Consider the following 23,657-nt stretch of genomic DNA (forward strand, 5'->3'; position numbering starts at 1 on the left):
TCTCTCTCTCTCTCTCTCTCTCTCTCTCTCTCTCTCTCTCTTTCTCTCTTTCTTTTTCTTTCTTTCTTCCTTTCCCTCCCTCCCTTCCTTTCTTTTTTTATATATTATTGAAGGGGGAGTGGAGCTATCTCATTGCAAAGGGTAGCTTTCTGTTTTCAGTTCTATAAGTTTATAATTATAATTTGTGAATTTGCAGAGTGCTATTATATGTGGAAATGTTTAACATTCCTATATTATCTGGCTGACTAGACTGATTGTGAAAAACTCACATTAATCTTGCAGACCCTTGTCCTGAATCCCACCCTGGTGGACAGTGGTAGATACTGCTATCTTCCTTTCCACTTCCCTTGAGAAGTGTTAACATGTCTCCTTTTCTGTATTATAAAGTGTATTTCTTATGGGTAGTGTATGATTTTAAACTTTCAGTCAAATGAGCTTAAAATGGTAAATCTTGAGATTTTCATAACTTTGACCTTGAGGAAAGAAATTTGAAGGATTCCTCTTTTAGCCCCTAGAAAGTTAAAGCAGACTGATTAATCCAGTGGGTAAGGTGTGACCTAGTTTAGTCCAGAAAATAGAAGCAGCTTTGAGCCCTTTTGTCGTGTTAAAGTATAGGCAGGACTGGAAGCATTTGTATTACACTGGACCATTTGTTCATTTGTTACTACTTAGAATTATCTCCTGAAAGTATGCTAAAATGTAACATGTGATATGCTGATAATGTGAGCCAAATCTGCTACAGGCTGGGCATGTAGCTCAGTGATAGAGTACTAGCCCTGAATGCATGATGCACAAAATCCGGGAAAGAAAATAATCAGTTAAAATTCATATACAAGTAAAACTTACAAAATCTCTTTCAGAGTATGTGGAATATATTGCTTAATTTTAGCCAGTCGCTTGCTTTCATTTTTCAAAGTCTTTAGTTTACAGAAATTGAAGCAGCAAAAGAATCAAAAGGTTAGAAACCTTTTAAGATTTTGGTACAGTGCATGCACTGTGGCCTTGTACTATTGGGTTATCCCCAGCAATGCAAATGTCTTGTGTAACACTTCACTGGCTCTCGTTGGTTTGCACTGGCACGAGTCTCATGAAAGCACTGCTGTAAATGAGTCTCATGAAAGCACTGCTCAAAGGCCAAATAAGCCAACCTTTATATAAAGTTACCAATGCCTGTCTGTATTATGTAGAAAGCAGATGGCCAGAAGTCAGAAAAGGCTAGAAGGTACCTAGAAGCTTTATGAAATTAGGAGCCGTGGAGATTGAATGGTGCTTTCTGTTTCCTCCTAGGGCACAGTCAGTGGCGTCCTGCTAGTCACACCAAATAACATAATGTTCGACCCACACAAGACAGACCCATTGGTTCACGAGAACGGCTGTGAGGAATACGGCATCATGTGTCCAATGGAGGAGGTGATGTCAGCTGCCATGTACAAAGAGATTTTGGATAGCAAAATAAAAGAGTCACTGCCCGTGTGAGTATGTCACTGCGCTGGTGGCTCGGCGTCTCTCTTTCTTTGGTTTTTTTGGTTGGTTGGTTGGTTGGTTGGTATTTTATAATTTTTTTTTTTTTTTTTTTTTTTTTTTGGTTTTTCGAGACATGGTTTCTCTGTGTAGCCCTGGCTGTCCTGGAACTCACGCTGGCTATTTTTTTATATATATTTATATAGTTGAACCTTCTCTAATACTCTTATTTTCTTAGTTTTATTATAGCTGCTTTTTATTTTGACAGTAGCAAAACAGGAATCTAAGCACTATTGGATAGTTGATTTTTAGTGTGCCTGGTATTTAGTTAGTAATTTCACTTATATTTATTTGGTTAAAGAATCAGATATTTGGCAAGTAGCCTATAGTACTTTTGTAATTCAGTGCTTATCAACCCTCTGTCATTTAGACACAAAAATCAAAAAATTTAACTTATTCTGTATTGTTAACAAATATAACTGTTGAGTTCCATGAATGTACCTAAAGGGTAGCATGTAGAGTTGTGAGTGTGGCGTGGATAAAGGCCCAGTGTAGAAGTAGTCAGAGCAGCTTTCCATTCACACTTACCATTGCACTTCTGGGTACAGAAAGTGTCACATGGGGAAGAGGAAGCCTCCAGGTTGCACTAGTGAAGGGTTTGGAGTGTGCTAATGTGGGACCGGCTGTGGTAGAATCGCACAGATGTGAGACTACAGTGTTAGGCACAGCCCCGGAAAGACAGGAAGGGGAGAGGCTGGTGTAAATAGAGACTCCTTCCCACTCACTGTGAGGCTGGCAGCCATGTAAAAGTGGCTTCACCTTCACTGGTAACAGATCATTTACAGTCTTAAGTTAGAGAGGAGAATGAGGTAGGTACTTTTTCAGTATAGTATGTAAGCTGTTAGGATGCCAGCAATAGGCTAAAAACCCTTCTTGGGAAAGGTCCATTGAGCCTGTAATGACAGATGCTTGTTTAGCTTGGTAAAATGATCTCTAGAAACACAAATAATTCCTAGAAAATAAGTATTCTAAACTACTGGATAATATTTTTAAGTTGTCAACAAAAGCCAATTTCAGGAAAATAAAAAATAAAACACCAAACCACAATTAATTGAGCCTAGATGTAGAGGTGAGACACAAGCTGAAAAACCAGCTCCTCAAGGAGGAGGGATCGCTGCGCATCAGGGAGGTCTTGTCCCGACCTTGCGTCTCAGTGTTGCAGAGTTAAATACTGTTCTCTGTGGTCTGGGACTGCTCTGCAAGGAAGACGGAGTGTCCCTTGCCTTTCAAATGACCATTTTATCATTCTGCATATTACTCGGGAGGACAGGAACCTGGATTCACTTTAAACAATGTCACCAGAAGGAAATATCCCTAAGTCTTGGCTTGTGTGTTTATTGACATCAGAATTTGACTTCAAACAACATAAATGCATAGAATGGCTTTGCAAAGTAATAATTTGTTTGCACGGGTGAGGTAAAAGATGTTAATGGTCTTCCCTCTTTTTTAATGCTTGGAGAATTGATTTCTAAGGTACTTTCTAAGGAACTGTGTTGAAAAATGCACCATTAATGTTAACCTTTCAAAATATTAAATTTCAGGCTAAAAAACTCACTTACATCCTAGCCTGTAAGTTTTTATCTTTGTTTGTTTCTGTGTTTTTAAAACCTGTTAACAGCTAGTCTCTTGAGCGTGGCAAGGGTATAGATGACATCTCCCAAAGCATGCGCAGTTCCCTGACCCTGGGGGTGCAATTTAAGTGAGTCACCATTAGATGGCACCATTGCATACTTATTCTCTCCAGTTAGATTGCCTCTTTTAAAAGATGAATCCAGTACAAAGGCAGAAGACACTTAAGCTAAATCTTTAAAGATATACCTTAGGAAAAAAATATATATATATTGTTACAAAATCTTGAAAACCATAAGAAAAGTTACATAAGAGACTTAGCCTTCTGTAATATCCACAGAAGGTCGCTCACTTACTGCCGTTCCGAGTGGCATACTTGTTCTCTACCTGTATGTACAAGGCATTGATGCTTTGCCACTGAGATGTCAAAGAACCATCATTCCAAATTGCTGACTTTTTAAATGATGCTTATTTCCAGAACATATATCTTGGGAACATTAGTATTTACCTAAACAAATGCCAGTAAAGATGGATATGAGACCTCATCGTAAAACATTCATAATCTTACAGCTTACTTCGTTAACTGGACAGATTCTCTTAGAACTGTTCTGAGCTTAAAGAGTTCCATTAAATGTTTTGCTTCAGCTTGGTTCTCATTATTCATGTTTTTTAAATCTCTTTGTATGTAAATAAGTACTGCATATGTATATGATAAATTGGAATTTTCTATTGTCCCTGTCCTACCAATGAAAATTTTATTTCAGTATTATAATTTCATCAGGAATTTATGTTATCAAACTTTGTTATAGTTTTCTTATAAGGAGCGCCTACACTGATGTTTCCCAGATGGTAAACAGTTGATGAAAAACCTCGATGTAATGACGTGGTATATATGAAATACATGGTGTTTGTATATTCTGTTGATAGCTATACTTTGCTGTTTTTGAAAAGCTTCTTCTGTGATACTATTTTATTATTTGCTTGTAGAAGGTAAATTGTTAGTTTTTAATGTCTAATACTTTTTTATTTTCCTTAATAACAGAGAACTAGATCAGTTGTCAGGAAGGGGGTTCTGCCATTCAAAGAAAATGACAGGAGCCACTGCCGAGGACCCAGACTCGAGAACGCGGGACCAGGGGAACGACAGTGGCAGCACTGCCCCCAGGAGCACTGAGGAGTCTCTCTCGGAGGACGTTTTCACCGAGTCAGAACTCTCTCCTATCCGCGAGGAGCTGCTCTCCTCAGAGCTGAGACAGGACAAGTCATCAGATGCCTCGTCAGAGTCTGTGCAAACTGTCAGTCAGATGGAAGTACAGTCCTCGTCAGCCACGTCGGAGGCTGCTAATGTTCCTGACCGCACTAGCTCTAATACTGGATGTTCTTCGAATGAAGCTGGGGCTTTATCTCATGAAACTGGCTTAAGTGGTCTGGAAATAGCCACTAAAGGAGGAGATAAAGCTACAGAAAACCTTCAGGAAGTCTCAGGCCCTAAAGAACAAAGCACAGATGTAAAAGGTCAGGAGAACCAGGAATCTTTCCACCATGAAAATTCACGGCAGCAAGAGGCAGCTGAAGACAGTGTATCTTCTGGAGAAACAGTAGAACTGAAAGAAAAGCCAACTGTTACTGTTCTTAAGGATCAACAAGGGAAGGAGCTAAAACGGGACTCAGAGACAGAAGTAGAGGAGCTTCGCAAACTCTGGAAAACTCACTCTATGCAGCAAGCCAAGCAGCAAAGGGACACGATTCAGCAGGTGTCACAGAGAGAGAGTAAACCCAGAAGCGCAGCTGCAGACGCACACGGAGAAGGTAGGTGGTAGGGGATGCAAGGCTGCTTAGTTTGTTAAAACTAAAGTGCATGCTGCTTTCTGCGCTCCCACTGAACAGAGGCTGCTGACCTAGGTCAGTGTGCATGAGGAGCAGAGCACTCTTGACTGGCATTCTGCGAACATGCCTGCAGTGCCTGGTCTCTGAACTTCTTTTCTGCCATGTTTAAGCACTCCTAACTCAAAGCACTTTCTATAAAGTCTGTCTTATGAACATGTACCCACACTGTATAATACAGTGATTGCCCCATTTTCTTTTTAATTATATCATTGCATATTTAATGTCCGAATTTCAATTTATAATTGCCAAAGTTTTAATTCCATATTTTTTGTGGAAAGAACTGTCGACATTAAAAATCTTCTTCTGTAGTTCTTTTACATAAGTAAAACCCCGTGCTCATCTGAACCTCTGGCTTCTTTAAAACCAAATGCTCAGGGTAAAAGCTATTACTTCTTGTCTTAGTTCAGTTTTTATTAATGTATTACCATAGTATAGTGTGCTTTTGCTTAATACATTACGATTAAGCAGCTATGGCTCAAACATTTTCCCAGTTCTATTGACGTATTGCCCATATTGATTCAGTTTATATATGAGCTTTTTCTTAATTTCAAGTTTTTATTTTACTAAAATGATAATCTATTTTTAACCTTTTTCAAAGGTTTCAAAAAGAACTAAACAGCATATACAAAGATAATTATGCCAATGTTTCTTATATCAAAGAGAGTAAATACCTTAACAATATGAATTGTTAAAAACAAATAAATTATTGGATAAATTAAAGAATAATAAAAAAAATTATAATGAGTATACTGTACACAGATGTTAAGTGAAAAAAAGCAGGAACTAGCACTACATATTGTACAGTCCTAAGTTTACATTAAAATCTGTATGCACAGATAGATGCAAGGTGAGTCAAAACCACAAGTCCCTTCCAGAGATCTGTAGTAACCTTAATACTAGTTGATCACCCTCGGTTCTCAACTCCGGGTAGTTCTGTAAACTGTGCTATAACTTCCGGTATTTGACAATCCTTCCTAATAAATGTTCATTGTATTCTGACAAAGGAAAACACAGCATAGAAAAGCAGTTCACCTTTTACAGAACTTGCTGTCAGTAACACGTTCTTTAGTTACTAATGAATATAATCTTAGATTTTCAAACTATCTTAGTTGAGAAATACAAAGAAAATTCAGTATTTTAAAAACTGAACGTTGAATGTGACAGTACATGCTTAAAGCCCAGTGTTTGGAAGGCAGAAGGACCAAGGCCTGTCTTCCTGTCTGTCTTCCTGTCTTCCTTGAGACTGTCTCAAGACAACAGTAGTATTTCTTAGGCTTTTTGAAAGAAGTCTTGCTGTGTAGATGAGGTATCTTCTGGCCTCCATCTACAAGGTAGTGGAACTGCCGCCATTCCAAGTGTTTGCATCGTGCCAGGCGGAGCCAGAACTCTCTGGACCAGCAGCAGAGATGAGGCTAATTCTCAGCAGCTCCTCAAAAGGGATCTGGCAGTTCCTCTTCTGGTGTGTGACACCCTCTCCAAAAAAAACCAAAAAGAGGGACTCGAGTAGATAGGTGTACAAAATTTGTGTGCAGCAGAATGATTTACAATACTATGCATAGGACTGAATTTTCTTTGCATTTTCCTGCTGGCAAATAAAATATGATACATCATATATGTGGAAATGTTAATTCTTCAGGTTTAAGGAATAGGAAGTTTCTGTCACATACATGTATGTATATGATGATGACAGTTGATGAAAAGAGAACCATGAGTTTGAAAGAGAGGAAGAAGGGCTATGTGGGAAGGCTTAGAGGGAGGGATTGACTAGGGAAGTGATGACATTGTATTATAATCTCTAAAAATAAGTTTTTAAAAAGAGGAAAGTCTAAGACAGGTAAGTGGTGACAGCATGCGGCTGAGTGAAATATGCACCACAGACATGTGTGCTCCGCTTCTGCATGCCAGAGAAAAGGAAGACGAGGAGCACACACTGGTGATCATGACTGGGGGTGGGAAGGGAGCCGCTCATTGCTTAGTCAAGTGCTGCTTTCCTTTGAGAAGAGTGTGAGAGCGCTCAGGGTGGATGTTAGTGGTGAATGGATGACAACATGACTGTACTGATGCCTACAGATTTTAGATTTCAAACTGGTCCAAATGGCCATTTTATATCACACACACACACACACACACACACACACACACACACACACACACACTGGTCCAAATGGCCATTTTATATCACACACACACACACACACACAAACAAAACAAAAACAAAGTGATAAATTTTATCCTGTACATCATTTAAGTAAAATAAAGACTTGAAGTATATTGCTGATTTCTTACACCTTTGTTTGTATGTATGTACAGACTAGAGATTTATATTAAAGTAACCATTTAGAAATTATGTATACTTACTTAGCTGTGATTTTTGTAGAGTAATAGAGAATACGCAGACTGTCTTACAGAATGTGCAGTTCAGCATAGCTGTTATTAGCAATTTATTATTATGTATACTTACTTAGCTGTGATTTTTGTAGGGTAATAGAGAATATGCAGAATATCTTACAGTATATGCAGTTCAGCATAGCTGTAATTAGCAATTTATTGAAAAGTCTCTGCTGAACTTTGCATGTTTTCCTAATGGCCCTCAACAAAACTGAATTTCCTGATCGGCTTTCATTGTATCTTGCTGTTTCAGTAACTGTATATTCCACGCAAAACAGTCTGAGGCAGTTAAGTGAATATGCACAAGTACCAGTAAGATGCATTATTTTACAGTGAGAAACTAAAATGTAAAGTTGCTTCATCTAAGCTACTTGAGTATACTCTGAGCGAACTGAATGGGTCCTGTTTACACATCACTTCTAGGCTCCTCGCTGTTAAAGGAAAAGCGAAGGCATCGATTACATAAGTTCCTATGTCTCAGAGTCGGAAAACCAATGAGGAAGACATTTGTATCGCAAGCAAGTGCTATGATGCAACAGTATGCACAGAGAGATAAAAAACACGAATATTGGTTTGCAGTGCCACAAGAAAGGTAAAATAAAAGCTTCAAAACATCTATTTTCCTTACAAGATTATTTTATCTATCATAACACCAGAAACAAAATACCTTAAAGCCTACCTTTCCTAATTAATAGCTAATATTAGGCAGGCATGGTGGCATACACCTTTAATTCCAGCACCAGAAAGGCTTGAGAAGGAACATCGCAAGTTCAAGAACAGTCTGACCTACACCGTGTGTTCAAGGTGACCCTGTGCTATGTATAGCAGGGCTGTCTAAATAAACAAAGGCTGGTTTTAAGTCTATATGAAATCAGCTGCTCGCTGATGCTTTTAATTTATATCTTTAAAATTGCATATTTACAGTTTAATGCCAAAACATTGGAACGTGAATGGTGTTTTAGTAGTTAAGGACTTATGTACTAGACCATGAAGATTCGTGAGCGTATGAACTGATACAGCCTTGTGAAGGAAAATGATGTGTAGTTCTTTATTTGACATTTTACCTTCAAATTTGTGCTTTCTAGTATGTTTTCTTAAAGACTCTTTTAAGATATTTTTATCCTTTATAAATAATTTTGCAACAAATTGCACATACTTACATATTTTTCTGGATATACTAAAATCACATGTAGTTGACTTGCTAGGATGACTGACAAGATAACGACTTTTTCCTGGTGGGACACTAACCACCTAGCATGCTTCAAGTTTAAAGTCATAGCAGAGCAGCACCCCAGACAGCGCTGAGAAGCGCTCTCTGTGGAGTGTGGGGTAGATGGCAGGAGTGGCTCCACCAGGCCCAGTTTTATTTATTTATTTTTTTAATTGCTGTAAGATTTGTTTTCTAAACATCAGTAATGTGTCATTATAATAACCGCACCCAGTTCTTTAAATGTGTCTGTGTGTCTTCCAGAAATTAGTCATCTTTTATCATAATTTTTAGTGACTATTGGTGACCCATTCCTTGAAAGCTCAGTTTTGTGTTCCTCAATGAATTAGAAGCAACTGGATATAAAGAGACCTTTTTTTTTGTAGAATCATTCCTAGTAGTATCACCAATCTTGATCAATTTGAGAGCTTTTATACTTAAAAATGCCCTACTAGAAACCTGAAAGTGTTAGGGTTCTCTCATTTTTAATTGGGGAAGAAACATGAGTAGAAGCAGAAGACACTTCAAGATATACCAAGCAATGTACATTTCTTGTATCAAATGGGATTTTAGTAATCAAAATAGTTTGATTTGCATAATTCACTACTTGAAAGAACCTGAGCCTGTTGGTAATAATTTTAAATGTTACTATTTAGTTAAATCTAACATAAAACTTAGTTTTTCTCATTATTGTTAGTTATCTCCCTTTTTCTTTAAGATTTATTTATTTATTTATTTTATGTATCTGAGTACACTGTGGCTGACTTCAGACACACCAGAAGAGGGCATCAGATCCCATTACAGATGGTGTGAGCCACCATGTGGGTGCTAGGAATTGAACTCAGGACCTCTGGAAGAGCAGTCAGTGCTCTCAACCACTGAGCCATCTCTCCAGCCTGATTATTTCTTAATATTTATATGGAATTTTGCTTTTATGTTGTTCTTAGTTCCAAGCTTAAGTGTTCCAAACTTAACCAGGAAAAAGTCTATTTGTTCTCCTTGATTAAAACTAATACTATCCCACTGGTGGCCTTACTACCCAAGTTAGAAATTTCATTGCAAATATAAATAAAATGTACCTTGGTTTTTATTCATGTTAATATTACTGGAATTTTGAACTTTATCATGGACAGAAAACTTAACAGAATAGTAATAAACTGATAGTGATCAGTTGCCAGAAGGTAAAAGTTACTCCCCTTTTAATGTGTCAGGGGTCACATAGCCTTGCCGGTCATGGAATGGATGCAGAACTCCTAGAACCACTGCTATTGGTCGTTATCTGCTAGCTGGGAATTTTGTGATCAGTTATCCATGTGATTCAATTTAAGCCAATATACACATAAGTGCTTTAAATGTATGTTTGACCTTTAAATATGTTGATTACAGAATGTACCAAACAATGTGGTTTACTACAGTTAGCAAAGTAGCAGAAAGGGAAAGCAGATATGGAAAAAGATGAACTCACCAACCTAGGAAGCCAGAATTCACTGTGGGTTGCTGATACCAAGCTGAAGGCTGCGTGCTGGCTTCTTTCCCATTGCTCGTATCTTTATGGAGGAGAGTATTCCGCTGCACTCACTATAGGAAAAGGCCTTCAAAGGCACGGCTTTTTATAGAACCTGACAAATCATAGCCAAATTAGGTTTTAAGGATAATATTTTCCTTTAATAGACTTTATTATTTTATATAGTGTGGTGTATTTTGAAAGTCTTCAGCGTCTATCAAGACATCGCACAGAGTTTTTTAACTTGAGCTAATAGCAGACAGTACTAGGCCTGCTAATAGTCTTTTGCTCTAACAGGACAGACCATTTGTATGCCTTCTTCATTCAGTGGAGTCCAGAAATCTATGCAGAAGACACAGGTGAATACACCAGAGAGCCTGGATTTATAGTAGTCAAAAAGATGGACGAGTCTGAAGCAAATGAAGCCCCTGCTGGTGAAGCAGCAGCCAGGGAGTGGGAGGTAAGGAGGGGAGACTTCCATCACCTCTGTTTGCTTCTTTTCACTTTGTGTGAGTGTGTAACCTATGGCATGCCATAGACTTAGGAATTGATTCCAAAAAAAGGAAAGAAAAAAAAAAAAAGAATCCATTGCACAAAAGCAGATTTTTTGAAGACATAGTTTGTAGTCCAGGCCCAAATGTGTTTATTGAATCAGTCAGAGTAGTAACTTTAATGCTCTTTGTCACTCTGTTTTTACATTAAAATACTGGATCATTAATAATAAAGTGATTTTTTTGTATATTCTAGCATAAATGAAGATAACCATGGCAAAGATAGAAATAACATTACTATCATATTGTCATAAAAATTCCCTACTTGACTTATCTGTATTTTTTCTCTTGAATGAAAAAACACTCATTTAGCACATTTAGTACAGCTCACTGTTATTTCTAAGTTTCACACCTAACAAGCATTATCTTGATTTGAATATGGTGATATTAACTTGGTACTTATTTTATAAGAATACTTTTTTTCTGGGCTTAAATTTAATGAGTTTGTAAACAGTATCCAAGCTAATAATGATAAGTGCTTTTCAAAGCCTCCTATAGATAAAAATTTTTAGGATTATACCATTTTATATGCTTTGTTTAGGGAGATTGATAGTGTAACAACATTTTTCTTATTTTGATATTTTCGTCTAACCCCTTCTTGATGTTATTAGAAAATATAGAGCAGATGCTAAAATGTGATAATAAATGGACTCAAGTTTTATTATCCATTTGGTTAAGTTTGTGGTTATTTGTGTCTATGAATTTACTGTGCATGTATTTAGCATGTACAATGATTAAAATATATGTGATATGTCTTCTGTCTAAGTTGTGTTCCTGATTTTCAATGTCCAACATTATTGTGTTTGTTACATACAACATCCTCATCAATATAATGAAGGAAAAGAAATAGTCTATATTGTACATTTATTTTAATACTTAAATAAAAATTATTAATCTTAATTCCAGTTTCATTTGTAACAGCTCTAAATTACAAATGACCTGAGTCACTATCAAGAGAATAGATGGGTAAAATCTGTAGATGTTTATAAAATTTTAAGTAATACAACAATAAAAAGAAATTTCTAATGATATAAGCAAGCATGTGGATGATTCTCGTAGATGTGTGGAATACCAAGGGAAGACCTGATATGGAGTGAAAGGAGCTGAAATGCATTAGTTTTCAGGGTTCTCAAGTTCCTGGAGATAGAGAAGTAGCAAAGTGACAGGAAGGAAATTTATGGGGAGTTCTGGGCACCTGTAGCCTCTCACTGTGGATGGTGATGGGGTGCTGGGCACGTGCTGCATCCCACTGTGGATGGTGATGGGGTGCTGGGCACGTGCTGCATCCCACTGTGGATGGTGATGGGGTGCTAGGCATCTGCAGCCTCTCACTGTGGATGGTGATGGGGTGCTGGGCACCTGCTGCATCCCACTGTGCGTAGTGATGGGGTGCTGGGCATCTGCAGCCTCTCACTGTGGATGGTGATCACATGGTAACTCCGTGCTCACAGTACTTACTTAGTCCTAGAAGGTAAATTTGTCCACATTTCCAAAGACCAGTGTAAGTTGTAGGATAGCAACAGTGGAAGACAGATTAAAATAAGGTAGGAAAAGACAGCATGTGAATGCCAAGGATTTAATGGCAACTAGATTAGGATGAAGTTTCTAGATGGGGCAGTAATGTGCCGAGTGGCAGAATTCTCATTAAGATATAGAATCGAAAATTTTTTCCAATTATGGTTGGATCAGTTAAGTTTGGAAATACAAAACTACTGGCTTGTTATCTTTTCTTCTTTCATATGGGTGCATGTGTTGCTTGCATGTGTGCAAATGTGTGGGCTGTAGTTTGTGTGCGAATGTGTACGTGCAGAGACCAAGGTTGCTGGACGTCTTCCTTTATGACTCTTGTACGGTATTCTCTTAGGCAGCCCTTCTCAATGCAGCCCAGAGCTCACAGGTACTGCTCCCCACAGCCAGCTTGCTCTGCAGATCCCCATCTCAGTGTTTGAAGCTGATATTATAAGCACCCTCCACTTCCACCTTTGCCTTGCATGGCTCCTGGGGCTGCAAGCTCCCCAGTTTAGGGTCTCTTTTCTACCTGACAAACACTTTAACCTGTGACATGTCCCTATCCTCACTGCTGACTATTTTGACTCAAAGGAATGGCTTCAGTTTCTGAGGAAAACATTGCAGACTCTAACTCATAGATTAACAATCTTTGTACCTCCTCATTTGTCCCGGGAAAATTTACCCAAAACTAAACAAAAAGTGGTGGAAGAGTGTGGGTGGTAGCAGTACCGCTTGCCTTGTCTTCTGCAGACAGCACCTCCAGGTCCGATGCCCTCGACTGTGGCTGTAGAGCTCTTGAGGGTGGGTAAGGCGAGGAAGCAGTGGCAGTTTTAAGACTAAAAGCCGATTCCTTAGCCACTTAGGTTACATTTCAGGCTGTTTGGACAACTGGTGTGCGTGGCTAACCTTTTCAGGTATAAGTTTTATGAAATCCGAATATGAAGGTATAAGCCAGAATGTACAGTCCGCTGCCATCTGGTCGTCTCAGTTTGCATCTTTCTTACACTGGTCTTTTGCTTTAACATCAGTGGTAGAAACTTTATGACCTGAAAGAGCAATGCTTTCCTCTCTTAGGACAATTTTGTCCAATAATCCTTTGCTACTGTGTTTCATCTTTATCCCTTCTTCCAGGGAACATCAATATATCATCCAAACAGCAGATTTTGGATATCCCACGGTGATGGATACAGACTGATCTTTCCCGTAACTCTGTTGTTTACCGTTAGAGATTGTATCCAGACCCTGTGTTACCCTTCTTCATTATTCTAAGATTTATTAAAACATTATATATCATGGCACCCAAAATTTCTAAGATGTGCAGTTTGAATAAGAAAAATTTAAAGACATACTCAAAAGAGCTCCATCTACAAAACACAGAAATTAGGTCTTGACTGTAATAGAAAAGGCAGGGATTTCAGGGTTAGAAATTTGGGATGGAAGTTGGAAGGGTAGTGTCAGAGATTTTATAGGTGAGCTCTACACACCAGGAGATCCCCTCTCCCACAAAAGACAGGAAAATTTATCCACATTTCAACAGTGGCTTCCCCTAATGATTATCAGAATTACCACTATTATGAAAAAGGACCATGCACTCGTGTTGAAGTCATAGGAAAAATTGTAGATGTTCATTTTCTCCTCCTACCACATAGGTCTCAGGAATCAGGTTGGCTGCAAGGCCCTTTGTCAGCAATGCCATCTTCCCAGCTAGAGGTCTGTTTTGGAAATGATTGTTATTAAAAGAAAAGGCTCTGATGTATTCTCTATCTCCATCCTTTGGCAAAGCATTGATAAATTGGTGGCTCCATTTAATGACTAGTTTCTTAGACCTGAGTCTTTTTTCAGTATTAGATGTCACTCAGAATTTCTCAATCACTCAAAGCTCAGGTCATCCATTTCAGTAGAAGTGTAATATGTTGCCGGCTTTGGAAATAAATCCCCAAAGAAATATTAACATTTTCATGTCACTTATGGCTTAATTTTCAAATTACTTACATGATGATTTTGTTTAGAACTTCCAGTGTTCTCCGGTTTGATTATATCAATGTAAATATTTAATCTCAGTCTTCTACACCATTAAGCTCAATTATATCCTATTGTGTGGATTCAGTTCTGTTTGCACAGCTGTCATTAGTAGAGTTATTGCTATGGTCATTCACTGCATGTTTCCAAAGAACACCAGTGTAATGCTGCTGACCCTTGCAGTAAGCACCGTGCCAAAGGCCTGCAGTGGCTTAGTTAACATGCTCTCTGCTGAACAGCTGGGTAACAAATGACCTATGGTTATTTTCCTAAATACATCTCATGTTTGTTATTAAAGGACTACCTAATCACAAATTAAAATCAAGTCAGTATATTAAAAACACAAGCAAAAATGTTCCTGGTCTCTTCGCAGCCTGGTCATTAAATGCTCATTCAGTTGCAAGGATGTAAAAGTGAAGGGTGTGTTTCTGTCTAAAGTCAACACAGGTAGATGACATTTCTCAGGTATGGCTAGTCAGTAGGCAGCATACAGTAGGCTGTGCTGTGCCTGTCCTTTGTCATTTTTCATATCACACTTCATTTTTTTTTTTTTTTTTTTTGGTTTTTCGAGACAGGGTTTCTCTTTGTAGACCAGGCTGGCCTCGAACTCAGAAATCCTCCTGCCTCTGCCTCCCAAGTGCTGGGATTAAAGGTGTGCGCCACCATGCCCGGCATCACACTTCATTTTGAAGCACCTGTTTTTGTGTTTCAGAAAGGTTTTTAAAATGTTCCCCCGGGGTTTTTTGTTTTTTCATCATTAATGGTTGTGCTATGCGGAGCTCGTGGTGAAAGTGGCAAGAGGATGGACTATGACCACAGTGTACTGTATGTTTAAGGAATGTGGTCGAGAGGAATGGGGAGTGGCGCTGCAGGTGTGGAGGAGAATGGAAACTGCAGAGAGTGCTGAGTTCTGTGGTCTTACTGTGCCGTATGTGCTTGAAAAGTTGTGTGTGTGTGTGTGTGTGTGTGTGTGTGTGTGTGTGTGTGTGTGTGTGTGTGTGAAGAAATGGCCATGTGTGCTGTAGATAGCAGGTTAACAATAGAATCTGTTTGCCTTAAAATGAAAGAAATATTTGGACATTACCATTATAGCATAGATAAACTGAGCTCCAGATAATTTTAGTTTACATCTAAATTAAAGTAATTATAGTTTTCACTTAATTTTTTAAAAATAAGCTTCTGGTTGTATTCCTTATACTACTAATTAATGAAGTACAGCATATGTAGACACAGTAAATATAAGTATCACTCAATAAATAATAAACTAGAAAACATTCTTAAATGGTCTTTTTGTTATCTATGAGTATTCTCATAAAAGGTTGAAGCTATAAAGAATAAATGTCTTAACAAAAAAGAAATAGAGCAGAACTCTGGGACTGTATGAGCAAACAGGAAAGTGTTCTCTGCAGTCACATGGGATCTGGGAGACTTTCTGGAAAGTGTGCACAGTGCATGCCTTGTAACTGTGGCACTCTTACTGTCTGTTAGTGCTGTGGAAATATGTGCTCTGCGTCTTTAAACTTTTGAGCTCTTTCTTTGTACATTTGGGTGCAGTGCAACCTAACTTGAGCATGGGAAACACACTCTTCCCTCCCCAGCTTTACAGTCTCCAGTCAGGACGATCTGTTCAATGGATACTACTTAGTGATTAGCTCTTTGTCACGTCAATCAAATCTTTGTTGCTAGCAAACTGTTTTGTCACTGTAGCAGGGCTCTGGTGCTGCAGATTTGCCTCTGACAGAGGAAGAATGTTTTTGAAAACAGTTCTCCCGTGATTTGCTGACGCTTAGTGTGACCTGGGAAGGAGATGTCCCGTCTCTGGTATGGGAAAAAAGGGAGAAGACATCAGCCAGTTAATCATAAGTACACTCTGGTAAATCTTGATCCATTCATGCAGTTCTGTATCTACCAATCTTGTATTAGTGCCATTATGCACAAGTATCATATTTGAATGTATAAACAGAATACTTATAGAGTGAAAACTTATACAATTGCAGAAAAGTTCAGCATATATTTACGAATTCCAAGTATATTTCAGAGGGGGGATGAGTATGCCATAGAATTTTGCTTTGTGAAAACATGGTGGTTTTTTATTCACTCCAAAAGAAAAAAAATAGCATATCTTTATTACTGCCTTAATGTTTTCATCTAAATATAATCTCGTAGGGAAGGATTCAGAATTCCTTCCTTGTTTAGAAGAGAAGAGAGTGAAAACTAAATTTGATGTAATAGATCACAAGCTAGATTCTGTTAGACATTTCTTTAGGCACTCTGAGGAAATGCTGTTATTGTGTAGTCTAAGATGGCTTTTAAAGCCATTCAGAAAGTTTCTGATCAGTGCTATTCAACACAGACCTTTACGTGTAGTTATACAGAAGAAGTGAAATTGTAGTTTAAGGAACTTGCCTGGTTTTCACTATAATTATACACAGTGTTCTGTAAACTGTATTGTCCATTGCTCTTCCTGTGGTAATTTGGGACTGTTTTTCCTTGGGAATGCTATGTGTTTTGTGATAATTAAGGATGAGTTAAGCAAAGATACTCTCCTCTCCATCGTGTTAGAAAATGTCTCGAAGTCACTGTACTCTCCTAAATGTTAAATGTGTCAAAAATAACAAAGTCCCTCTACTTGATGTTATTTAACTATAATTTTGGGTTTTTAATTTTCTGTCACATCAGTGCTGATGGGCTTTATGCATCTGAAAATAATAATTTTTAAATTTGTGATCAGTTTTATCAAATTAACTACTTAACTTGGCCTTTTCAGGTTTTAACCAAGAGCAACACAGGTATTCCATATTCCTTATTTACAATTTAAATAAATACTTAGTGATTTTTAAAAATTTTTAATTGCAACTTTAGGCAAATCTTAGATGTTTGAACTTCATAGGTGAGCACAGTTCTGCACATGGCACACTTGGCTGCTTCCTGGGTCCTGTCACATACTCACTAAGACTCCCTAGACAGTTAGTTTCTTACTGGTCACTAACATTACCAATGTAGGTGGTGTAGACAAGCATACAATGTTTCATTTCCTCATAACTTTGAATTTGCTGCTGTGAGGTAAGGAGGCAGGCATACAGTTCTCTGGACTAAGTGAAATTTGGTGACAGTATTCCGCTTGAAGCCAGCTGGGTTTCACGTCACCAATTTGTCTCATAAAGGCTTTCTAGTTAGTGCCTTGTGTCCTCATGTGTATCAAGCTTAATTCCCAGTTTTCCTACTTGAGAGGGGCCCTTCTGGGAGTGTAGGACAGGGAAGGGCTGGAGCAAACTGGGTTTGTAACGGATGGGTGGCCTAGAGTCCTTACCAAGGCTCTTGTGTGTTGAAACTGAAAGCAAATCGTGTTTCCTCTGAGAGAATAAGCAGTCTTTCAGAACACGGGAAAGCGATGTCTGCTGTCTGTGTGCCATGCTCTTTAGCATGCTTTCTGGCGTTTACACAACTGATCAATAGTTACAGACTTCAAACTGTCTTCACTAGCTGGTGAGAATGTGGCTGTATATATTTCTCTTAGCACCAACACTGTTCTAAATGCTGGTATATGTGGTATCAAATTTGATCTTACAGTTACCACATATGTTAATACAAGATATTTTCATTTTATGAATGAGATCATTTTACTCCAAGGTGTTAACATGGGTAGCAACAGGAATCAAAAAGTAAAAATATTTGCTGCCAAATCTGACTTCAATCACCAGGACCCATGTACTAGGAGAGGACTACCTACTGAAAGTAGTCCCACAAAATAAATAAGCGCTTTTAAAAATCACTAATAATAATACTTAGAAGATGCCTCAAGTCAAATGTGCAACTTACTTTCCATGAGAATCCTGTTAATCAAATATGCTTAGATTTTGGGGGTTTAGTTTGGTGTTTTTCTTTGATATTTTTAGCTTTAATGCTGTTTTGAAAATTCAAGGTGACATCTTCAACTTGAAATCTCCAGTCATTTGCTTGGAGATATTTATGTCTTTAATAGACACATGTGCCAATTCTTACCTGTTGGTGTCTGTCAGTAAGTTGTAATTTACTTGAAAGCATTTGATAAAAACTTAGGCTTAGTCTAATTCAGCAGTAGCAGTAAAGTCATTATATACCAACATTATTTTATTATCATTATTAATAATTGAGTTTTTCACCAGTTTTATTATGTTAGGTTGCCTTCATATAGAAAAGGCAGGTTTCCTTTTTTGTTTGTTTGCTTGCTTGCTTTTTATTTTAGGTGAGCAGCCATAGGGAAAGCTATTGGTGCCTTACTGACATGTCCAAGAGTCAGCTCACACTGCGACTTCCAAGAAGCAGTATTGAAATGTGCACGTTGGTCATTGCAGTCTGAGGTGGCTGGAAGAGTGATGGAGATAAGGGCTGCAGGACTCTGTATGTTAAGTGGTGTTGTACACACACATGGCAGAAGTTGTCTTTTTAAAGTTTTACAACCCTATTATACTATCAGCTTTCTCTTATACATGAATCGGGGACATCTTCCTACAGTGACTAAATTCAGAGTGAGGCCTTCACTCTGTGTGTCCTGGCTCTCATCCATGTCTGTAAAGTCTCTACCCTCACAGTCCTTAGAGTAGAAAGAGGGGAAAGTGGGTGTTTGTTGTTGTTGTTGTGGCCCTGAATTGAGCATGTTGTTTTTCTCAGTGTTTGTCTTCTTGACAGCCTAGGCTATGTGAATGGGATATACAATTATCTTGGAATTTCTTCCTTTGAGTATCAGATATAGTGTGCATACCTTGTCTAAAAACAGTATCACCCAGACCCCTCTGGAGTTTTGACATTAGCCCATAGAGTAAACCACCTTGACTGCACAACTACCAAGTTTTAAAAATGATAATGGCATAAGTAGATGCTTTGAAAATGTTAGTTAGAAATAATAGTGGTTGAATAAACTTTATTAGTTGTAAAGATCAGTAATTTAAAGCCATTGGATATTTAATAAAAGACCTGAGTAAGGGCCAGCAATGTGGCTTAGTAGGTTAAGGCACTGGCCACCAGCCCTGACAGTCTGAGCTTTGTCCCAGGACTCAGCTGAAGGCGAGCGGTGAGTTTAGCTACACTGCTTTGGCTCCCAGAACCTGCCCAGGAGCTATCTGGATTCTCGAATGAAAGACACACACACACACACACACACACACACACACACACACACACACGCACCAGTTAATTTTAAAATGCCTTTGCTAGCTCAAAGGCTGGGCAGTTGTAATCCTCCCTGCGGCTAGCACACATTTCCCTCCTGTAATCCTGGCTTAACACCCTCTAATTTTTTATTTTATCCCTGTTGCCCTGGCTCCTCCTGGGCAACTCCCTAGTCTTTGCTGCCCAAGATGCTTCTGGGCAGCCCTTCCGAGGCTGCATTCCTTCTCACCTACATTTAGGATGATTTTCCTCTGCAGCTCTAAATCTGATCCATCGCCCTCAGAATCGTGGTGGCTCTCTCCTTCTCTCAGTTCCTAGCCACACAGTGTAAAAGTTCCATCCCGCTCTCTCCACACAGCCATTGGCCATTTATTGGTTGATCAAAAACCAATAGGGGACAAGAACCTTTAGCATTTGGGCACGCAGATTCCTGATTAATTGAAAGCATTAGAAAAGTCCCCACCAAGAACTGACACAGTGCATTCCACACATACCCACACACTAAAATTCCATGTGTGCACATTATACATAAATGCAGTAAAACCTTTGAAAAAGAATTCTTTAATATTAACCTTTTTATTTCTGTAAGTGTTAAGAATCTAAGTTTCACAAAGCCCTATTAACTCCTGTAAATTCACGTTCATTGCCAAAGAACAAATGAATCTGGAGAACCTTGGGTGACGAGTGACATGTTTATATTCTTTGAGAACTGTCTTCTTGCTGTGAGCACACAAGCACTAAGGGACAACAGATTCTGTGAATGGATGTTCTTTTCTCTTGATGGGGTATATAAATAGGATTTTCCCTTTTATAAGACTGACTTTTAATATTTATCATTCCTAAAAGCTGTTATAGCATAAATATCCTATAATTAAAAGGCTTTGAGTATTTCTGCTTTCTTAGAAGAATCTGAGTTGTTTGTAAGTCTGATAAGGAGGTCATGTGTAATTATTTTCTGGCTTGGGTTATTTGCTTGTTTGTTTGATCATATTTGTTTGTTTGTTTTTGAGACAAAGTCTCTGTTATGATGATGCCCTGACTGTCCTGGAACTCACCCTGTAGACCAGGCTGGCCTTGGGGTTAGGAAGTAAAATTTAAGTGTGGACTTGCCAGCAGCGGTGAGGAGGAGAGAGAAAGGTTGGCAGTGACCACCAACCTAGGCTATAGCACTGGAAAGCCACCTCAGGCCTGTGGGCAAGGTGGCCTAAGGTTAAGGAAATCCTTATGTTAAGTGGCCTGGGGTTAGGGATTCCTGTCTAGATACTCTTAAGAACCAAACATGGACTAGAAGAAAGGTTAAAGGAGCTTTGAATGAAACCAGCATTTAAGGAAAGGGAACTAGTCCTGCCAAGAAGAGGCAAGACGAGCAGTGCGGGAAAGAATGAAGAACTAGTTTTATTGAGGCTCATCCCTTCAGGCTCTTAATTGATAGGGCATGAAAATCGAATTCTCTCCAGGGTGAGGTGAGCCTTGGACAGGAAAATTCCTCTACCTCCCGAGGCCAACTGAGGAAGAAATACTTAATGGCATTGTCTTACTCTTGCTTTAACTGTACAGCCAGTTCTAGCCTGTTCTGTGTGGCTATGTGCTTGCCATAGGATATAGCTACTTAATACTGCAAATTTGTGTTTTGCCTTTTGCTGTCTTTGGACCAGGAACACAGATAATTCTAACTAAATGTTCTCATCAGTTTATCCCTTAACTTTCTTTGTGGCCACTCCAGGGCCACAAGCTGCTCTTTTGGTTTATTTTTAACTAATATTACAAATAGTCTGAGGATTGCCAGCTGCAGTGTTAGCATTTGAAAGGCTCAAGTTGCCTCTTGGAAAAGCCATTCCTCCCAATTCCTTAACTCATAGCCTACCCTGAAACAATTTTACTGACATACTTAATTTGTTTTTATTCTTATTTATTTTTTTGTTCTATCAATTCTGTTTTCTAATTATCAACTTTGTGATTTCCAGTTTGCTTTTAATTCTTGTACTATAATTCTATGAAGTATTATTGTGAAAGCAACAGTTTTTTTCTTTTTTTTTCTTTTTTAAATTATTTTATTAGGTATTTTCTTCATTTACATTTCAGATGCTATCCCGAAAGTTCCCTATACCCTGCCCTGCCCTGCTCCCCTACCCATCCACTCCCACTTCTTGGCCCTGGTGTCTCCCTGTACTGGGGCATATAAAGTTTGCAAGACCAAGGGGCCTCTCTTCCCAATGATGGCCGACTAGATTATCTTCTGCTACACATGCAGCTAGAGACACGAGCTCAGGGGGTACTGGTTAGTTCATATTGTTGTTCCACCTATAGGGTTGCAGACCCCTTCAGCTCCTTGGGTAATTTCTCTAGCCCCTCCATTGGGGGGCCCTGTGTTCCATCTGATAGCTGACTGTGAGCATCCACTTCTGTGTTTGCCAGGCACTGGCATAGCCTCACAAGAGACAGCTATATCAGGGTCCTTTCAGCAAATTCTTGCTGGCATATGCAATAGTGTCTGCATTTGGTGGCTGATTATGGGATGGACCCCCAGGTGGGTCAGTCTCTAGATGGTCCATCCTTTCGTGATGTCCCTCAACAGAGGAATGGATACAAAAAATGTGGTACATTTACACAATGGAGTACTACTCAGCTATTAAAAACAATGAATTTATCAAATTCTTAGGCAAATGGATGTATCTGGAGGATATCATCCTGAGTGAGGTAACACAATCACAAAAGAAGTCACTTGATATGCACTCACTGGGATATTAGCCCAGAAATCTAGAATATCCAAGCCTTAATTTCCAAAATACAAGAAAATCAAGAAGAAGGAAGACCAACTTGTGGATACTTCATTCCTCCCTAAAATAGGAAATAAAATACCCATGGAAGGAGTTGCAGAGACAAAGTTTGGAGCTAAGAGGAAAGCAACAATTTTTTATTAGACAAAGTGGAGCAGGGCACTTTTTTTTTTTTTTTTTTTGTAATAAAGATGGTTTTAGTTGATGAATTATAGTAAAAAGAAAAAGAAAAAACAAGTTCCATGATTTCATAAATACGGCTCTCTCATCTTTGTTAGCTATAACAAGTTTATGTTTTCATCTTTGTATTTTTGGTTAGCAAAGTAAGTACGCATGGTAGATAATGCATTTTTCCTACATTTTATTTTATTCAGGAAGTAGTAGTAAAAAGTGATACAATTACAGATCTCATTCATTCTCAGCCAGAGGATTTGGTTTGTTTGGGAGCACTCTCGGGCAGGAATGCCACAATATTTCAAAAGAACCACTAAGCCAAGAAGACACTAGGTTTTGTTTGTCTTTAATAATATTTTTTATTAAAATGGAGATTTTCATAATGTATTTTGATCTTATTTCTGTGAGCTCTTCCCATACTCACCCTTGCCTCTCAATCCACCCAACTTTGAGTTTTCTTTTTTGTTTTGTTTTTAATTTGTTTCTCTTTTCCCTGTCAAGTCCAGTATGTATTTTCTAATTACTCTTCAGAATGGGGCCTGCCCTGTGTAGTACACCCAGCAAGGCTTATGTCATCGAAAAAAGCTGACTCTCCCTCTTCCGGCAGCTAAGGGCGAGACTGTGTGTCTACCCAACTTTACCCTGCCCACATCCCTGAATTTTCCCTAGCTTGAACATGGGCAGGCCTTGGGTACACTGTAGCAATCACTGTGAGCTCATATGGTCATCTATCCTGTTAGATCCAAAGGACGTGGTTTCCTTGAAGCTGTTCATCACCTCTGACTCTTGCCATCTTTCTGGCTCCCCTTTCCTGAGGATTGCTTTGTCATTTAGGGGAGAGGTGTGATATAAAGACATTCTATTTAGAACCGAGTCTTTGTACTGTGACTGGCTCTGCTTCTCAGTGTCAGTCACTGCATGACTAGAAGCAGCCCTGGAGGAAGTTTAAAGCGGTTCTGATGTGTAAGTCTAGCAGTAAGTCGGTAGGGGTCCCTTTAGCACTGCCTGTCCAGCAGGCTCTCAGGTGGGTGAGCATGTTCTCTTCATGGGATGAGAGCAGCTCTGAATTTTATTTCCTCTTCTCCCTCATCGTTAGTGGTATTGCTATCTGTCGTCTAAAATAGGGCTGTATAAATCTTATTCTGTATCTACATTGATAAGTATTGAAATAATGCTTACAAAAACCTTCTGCCTCTGAGGGCTCTTCAGAGACCAGAGAGAATACACTGTGCCTTTTAATTCTATTCTGTAGATAAGTCAGCATATTTTCCCATTGACCTAGAGTTGCATCCAAACCATTTTATTTCTGAAGGCATGACATTAGCCAGAGTGAGTGTGCTTTTTAATGGAAGTTCTTTTTTTGCCTTACTAGTACATTTTAACTGTCAGTAGTGTAATATGGA

General features: G+C 38.7%; 1 protein-coding gene across 8 annotated transcripts in view; it reads left to right on the plus strand.

Annotated features, from left to right (window-relative positions):
* The window catches only part of Oxr1 (oxidation resistance 1), a 406,656-nt gene that overhangs the window by 368,041 nt on the left and 14,958 nt on the right, over window positions 1–23,657 (plus strand). For 6 of the 8 annotated variants that reach the window (XM_029531089.1, XM_029531092.1, XM_029531090.1 and 3 more), the window contains 4 exons: window positions 1,288–1,472; window positions 4,133–4,899; window positions 7,789–7,957; window positions 10,374–10,536. In XM_029531089.1, coding sequence (XP_029386949.1) covers window positions 1,288–1,472; window positions 4,133–4,899; window positions 7,789–7,957; window positions 10,374–10,536 — 1,284 coding nt within the window. Of the gene's footprint in view, window positions 1–1,287; window positions 1,473–4,132; window positions 4,900–7,788; window positions 7,958–10,373; window positions 10,537–15,616; window positions 16,029–23,657 lie in introns of those variants that run through there. The other 2 variants (XM_021216246.2, XM_021216247.2) reach the window with 2 other exon arrangements.

This window comes from Mus pahari, chromosome 17 (genome assembly GCF_900095145.1).
Source record: "Mus pahari chromosome 17, PAHARI_EIJ_v1.1, whole genome shotgun sequence".
In the NCBI taxonomy this organism is placed as follows: domain Eukaryota; kingdom Metazoa; phylum Chordata; class Mammalia; order Rodentia; family Muridae; genus Mus; species Mus pahari.